Genomic DNA, 5,957 nt, shown 5'->3' on the forward strand with positions numbered 1-5,957 from the left:
CTCCTGTGACTCACTATTGCCTTTCTTTTTTAAAAAGTAATTATTTATTTAATTTTATTTATTCATTCATTTATTTTAGTTTGACCAGAAAGAGACAAGAGAGAGAGAGAAAGTGAAAAAGCAAGCCTCCAGGTCCACAACTCAAACTGTGGTCAGCCATGTGGGAGTGTCCAGCACCTTAACCACCGCGCCACCTGCTGGCTCCCCCAGTTGTCCTTCAATCTCGCATTTGAATCTATCCCTAAAATTGTTCAGGCCCTTGAGTCTCCCCTTTCCCTGCTTCTCTTCACACCCTGCACCAGCCTCCACCCCTCTTGTGCTCTCCACCACCTTCCTTTATCCTGCACGCCCATCTCCACCTTTCCCCAGGCCACTAATCTGTTGCCCACAGGCGCTGCAGTATGAAAAGACCTCCCCCTCCCCTGACCTCCAGACCCTTTTTCTCAGGAGTCTTTTTTTTTTTTTTTTCTTTTTCTTTCTTTTTTTTTTTTTTTGTGGGGGTGGAGGGGAAGAGATTTTCACTTGTGCACACTGGAGAGGCAGAGAGAAACAGAGAGACAGAAAGTGAGAAATCACCTTCCAGGGGATGGCCACGCCACAATCCCTTCTCCTTCAGTCTCCTCTCAGGATTTTGGGCACGCACGGGCCAGCGTGAGATTTAAGCCAGCAGGCCTGGAACTTGAACCATGGTCGACTACGTGGGAGTCCATCTCTGTTTCCAATGCTGCTCTTAGGCTGACAGAGCCTCTGCCCAGGGGCCACCTGGAGTACCTTCCTCTGAACTTTGCTCATTTATCTGTATTTGTCATAGACAGCCTGTGCACGCTCACTAGCAACGGAGAGACCATCGGCATCAGGGTCTCATCATTTTGCAATCCCCTTCCCCAGCCCTCCAGCTCATCAGGGTCCTGGGCAGGTGTACACACACCGGGCACGTGTTCAGGCCGACCTGGGTCCCCAAACCCCAGGTCAGGCACGTGGCTCCCAGCACTGCAATTCCAGTTCGTGACCAACCCTTCCTCCATCAAGTTTTCCAACTCACTTCAGTACCTGACACTGGACGGTGTTACCTGAGCAGACCACCCGGAGCCTAGAACAGGACCCACACACTCTGGTCCCTCCTTCCCCCAGTGAGGCTTCCTTGTCCTTTACATTGCGTGGGGTCAACCAGATGCCCCGAGCATCTCCAGGACTCACATTCATCAGATCATTCGGGGGGCTGAACACTCTCCCAGGCCTGTAGGGTGCTTCTTTTGAGGGACAACATGAGACTGAACTTCCAGAAGGCTACTACCACACTGACTGTAGGCGACTCATGTATCGTTTATGTGAACCGCAAGTCTGCCGAAACTACTTACCCAGGGCCTGCTTCACCCGAGGGGTGGCTCGTCCTGTCAATTTCTCTCTCGCTCGCTTTCTAGGTTTTTGTCATAGGGTGCATGTACTCACCAGAGAGAGAGAGAGCAAGAGAGAGAGACAGAGAGGGAAAGTGAGAAGTCACCCCTCAGGGGAATGGCCGCACTGCAATCCCTTCTCCCTCATTCACCTCTTAGGATTTTGGGCATGCATGCACATGGGTCCGGTGTGATTTTCAAACTGCCAGGTCTGGGACTTGAACTCAGTCGACCACGTGGGATTCTAGCACCTTAACCAACACACCACCTGCTTGTCTCCACCCTGCCAACTTCTATCTTGCATTGCACGTGGCGTTGCGGGAGAGGTCCCATCTTAACCCTATCTTGTCCCCTCCCCACCACGGTGTCTACCTTAGTGCCTTGCACACGGTAGTTGCTCAGTGTTTTTCAGAATGAATGCTGGAAGGAATGAGTATCATCTCAGGTGTGCATATGTTTTCGCTGCACGGTTCTAACTACGCTTTCCCTGTACACATTTCTAGATCTCTGTCATTCTTGAGTGGTTAAAAGGGATTCTCATATCCCCAAGACCTCCGGTCACTGACCTGATTATTGATGTGCTGAAAGCTTATCAAAAAGGAACAGACACACTTCCAGATTCTCCTGACGGCAGACTGCAACCGAACGCCAGCCGCAAGGCCTGCGGCAACAGCCACGCGTGGCAACGGGGGCTGAGTGTTTTCAAGGCCGGCCGCGCGGTAGTGCAGCTTGGACGATGCTTGGGCTGCCGCAAGCTCTGCTGGTAGGACATATGCTTGTGGTGCTTTGCCTTTGATTTTCGGCTCCAAGGTTGAAGATACTCTCCCGAGGGGCGAAGGAAAAGGAAGAAGAACTGGGTGGAAGAAAACGAACTTCACCCATCACTGAAATACTTGGTACCTGAAGCACAGCCACCTTGAGAGAAGAACATGGTGGCGGCTCTTCACAGTCACCTGATTGAGGGGCTCGCGCTCAGTCCTGACTCAGAGGGAAACGTACCACCACTGAGCAGCCCCCGCACAGCCCTCGGGCACTCACAGCCAAGCCTGGGCTTGGCCCCCGCAGACATAAGAGAAAAGGTAGTCACCAGAGGCACCGAGGGGGTGGAGGCCTGCTGTTGCCAGGCCCACCCCTGGGGATCACAATGGCCACATGAGGTCATGGAATGTTGAAGATGAAATGAGAGTGGCCCTGAAGTCACAAAGTCACAGGCCACAAGGTCACACAGGCATCCTTTCAGCTGGGCTTTCAGGAATAGAGCCATACCGCTGCCCCGATGAGCGAGGGAGTAGCTACTCCTCCCAGACAGAGTTGGGGTCAAATCCATGTGCACCCAATTCCCACCAAAGGCTGCTGTCCCAGCTCGCTGGGATGGAAGGATAACACCTCCAGCCTCCCCTGGGACCTGCCTCTGTGAGGGCAGTTCACAAAGTTTGACACAGAGGTGCACGGAAAGGTGTACGTCCTAGGGAAGCAGCCCAAAGGTGGCAAGAAGCTGGCAGCAGCCCTCGAGAGGGTCCTGGCACCATGGACAATGACGAGCCTCTTGAGCCCGAGACAAAAGGTGAAAAGGCATTCCATCTCTCAGCACTCTGGTCTTCGGGCTACCTCAGTGTGATACCCAGCGATCACAGGGTCCCTCAAGTTCCCTCCTCTCCTTGCCCGGGTCGCTCTGAAATTGGGATGGCTGTCACATTGACTTGGCTCCAGTGAGGGAGGTGGATGCAGTGCTGTGCTGTCGCTGGCTTGTACTGGCTCTAGCCAACTCTACTTTTCATTGTGTGCATTGGTTGATGTCATGTTGGTAGTTTGAAATCAGCCATGTTAGGAATATTTACACCATGTGAATCGGCTAACACTGCGAATCGGGATGTTTAGTTTAGTTTTGTTTTCCTGGCAAGCCAGTTGTTAAATATTTACCAATATTTCACTAGTTAAATAAACTTTTTAAATTATTCGACTGATGGGGAAATTAAGACTCAGAAATTCATCTCTTTTCTTTTTCTTTAGTTTTGGTTACAGGGCATGTGTGCTCACCAGAGAGACAGAGATGGGGGTGGTGAGAGAAACTGAGAAATCACCCCCATCCCGATGGTATGGTCGGGATGCAATCCTTCTCCTCCATTGTCCTCTTGGGATTTGGGGCATGCACACGCACACGTGCCCGATATGATTTTCAAGCCACCAGGTCCAGAGTGAGAGCGGCAGAGTCAGTTATGTGGGATCCGGCTGCCTTAAACTTCACGACACCTGCTGTCTCCATCATCACTTTGCTAGGGCACACAGCAGTCCAGCAGCTCCATCACTGCCTGTCTCCTGACCACCAACTCCCCCGGTTGACTGGAAAATATGCCAGCGTGTGCATGTGCCCCAAATCCGGACGCGCTGGAAGGCCAGAGAAAGGGGATCACAGAGGAGGGAACTCTGTCAAGGGTGCTTTTCTTTCTCTCTCCAGGGTGTGTGCATGCATTATCATTAATAAATAAACTAAAAAAAAAAAAAAGGAATGAAAAGAAAAAGTCAGGAGGCAACCCTGGGTGGGGAGGGAGGACTTGTAGAATGGAGTCACCCTGGCAGGGGTAGCACCTTGAGCCATCAGGAAACAAAAGCTGCTGCCAGGACCCAGGATGTGACAGAAGGAAGCAGAGGCCGAGGGAAATGTGGCCGGTCTGGCCACCCACAGGCTAGCAGGTGTTAATCCACATAATCAAGAGGCTGAATTTTCCTTCCAGATGAGAATGAGACCACGCCAGCGCCCCAGAGCAGTGACGAAATGCTCTACTGTGAGGCCGAACCCCCAACGCCTGTTGAAAAGGACAAACCAATCTGGGAGAGTTCAGAAACAGACCTCGAGATTGAAGGTACGAGGAGGGCGGGGGCCTGGCTGCGCAGGTTTGGGGAGCCGTCATCTCCCTCCTTTCCAGAGCGGCTCTGCACAGCAGGACGTCCTGCAGAGGGACATGCAGCTGAGTCAGCCGCTCTACACCGCGTCCTCCTGGCGGACCTGGCTGACGGGGCAGCAGCCACGGTGGCCCCTGCCTGTGGCCCGCCCTGAGGGGTGCCTCGCATCAGCCTGCTGAAAGCTGGACAGGGGTTTCTGGCCTTCGAAATCAATCCACACTGCCATGGCGGTGGTCTCTGCATAGCTCTATAAGGGAGGCATTATTTCCGGTTTCTTCCGGAAGAGGAAACTGAGGTGTAAAGAGGTCATGAGTTGCACAAGGTCCCTGGCCGGTCCGTGTTTGACCCACCCTGTGATCTGCCTTCTACATTCTGTGCTCCAGGGCCCTGGAGTGTCGCTGTGGCCCATCTTGCATCCTGGCACCTTGACAGCACTCACCTGAGAGTTCTCATTACTCTGCTCGAGTGCCCCATGTTTCCTCTCAACAGATCTGGGCATGGCGGAGCGGGAGCATAGCTCTGTTAGTACCAGCAGCACTTCCACCCTCCCTCTCTTCTTTCCTCAAGAAGGAAAATCCAAAAAGAACAGTTGTGACATGGGCAGAATGACACTGGTCTTTCCAATAGAACAACCTCAGACTTCCCCGACTGAGGCCAGTCCGGTCCCCTTCTACATTCTTGCACCTGGGCTGGGAGCAGGGCTCACAGGCAGCAGAGATGGAGGGACGGCTGTTCTGCCCAACTAACCTCAAAGCTCATCTCTGCAGTCAGAACTAAACCTCCCCATCACGCTTCTACATAGACCACGTCCCCGTCTGCAACCCAGGCATCTCGTTGCTCCTTTTCTGTCTTCTTGTCTTCTGCAAGGTCGTCACTAGTGTTGCTTTCAACACCTGATTTTACCTGGTGGGAGAAGGTGGCAGCCAGCATTGTTGAATGATTTGGCCCAGGCTTCTTCTATCTTATCCTCTGTGCTGCAACACCCCAGCAAGTGATAACATTGTTGCAAGCTTCCTCTAAAGCATAGGCAGTAAGTGCAGCTGCACCAAGGCCCACCTCAGTGGTGCAGTGGGAGGTGCAGTGATAGCACAGAGCTCTGCAATGCTGGAAGCCATATGGAAGGTGAGGGTTTGGTTCCCTGGTCACACTGTACACACATGCACACATGTGCATGTCCGCGATGCTAAGGGACTGGAAAATGTTGGAGAGGGGTCATTGTATGTGATCCTGTTATGGTTATTTCTCTCTCTCTCTCATGAATGGAAGGAAGGGAGGGAAGAAGAAAAGAAGGAAGGAAAGAAGGGAAGGAAGGATTTTTTTTTTAAAAAAAAAGGAAAGGAAAGAAAGGGTCAGCATTAAACAGAGCAGAGTTAGTCCCAAGAACAAAGCTAATGGTTACCTTTCCCACGCTGACCAATAGGAACCACTAATGGCTGACTTCAGTACCCCAAACTCTGTCCTGAACAGGAACTTGGAGCTCAACTGCTCTGGTTCCTTATGCACCTGCAGCTGGTGCTGGGCTGATGGGATTCTAGGAAGGGGGCAGAAAGGGCTTCCAGGGAGGTCATGGGAATTGAAACTGGGTGTGAGTAAATACTGGCAAGTCCACCAGAAGAGGGAGACATGGAAGCAAGTGTTGTTCACCAACCAAGTGCCGTTTCC

General features: G+C 52.2%; 1 protein-coding gene across 3 annotated transcripts in view; it reads left to right on the forward strand.

Annotated features, from left to right (window-relative positions):
• The first annotated feature begins 2,608 nt into the window (after nt 1–2,608).
• The window catches only part of LRRC74A (leucine rich repeat containing 74A), a 36,074-nt gene continuing 32,725 nt past the window's right edge, over nt 2,609–5,957 (forward strand). For all 3 annotated transcript variants that reach the window (XM_006157071.3, XM_006157073.3, XM_006157072.3), the window contains exons 1-2: nt 2,609–2,958; nt 4,127–4,255. In XM_006157071.3, coding sequence (XP_006157133.1) covers nt 2,922–2,958; nt 4,127–4,255 — 166 coding nt within the window. In that variant the 5' untranslated portion in view covers nt 2,609–2,921. The remainder of the gene's footprint in view (nt 2,959–4,126; nt 4,256–5,957) is intronic.

This window comes from Tupaia chinensis, unplaced genomic scaffold (assembly GCF_000334495.1).
Source record: "Tupaia chinensis unplaced genomic scaffold, TupChi_1.0 Scaffold000528_1, whole genome shotgun sequence".
NCBI lineage: Eukaryota > Metazoa > Chordata > Mammalia > Scandentia > Tupaiidae > Tupaia > Tupaia belangeri.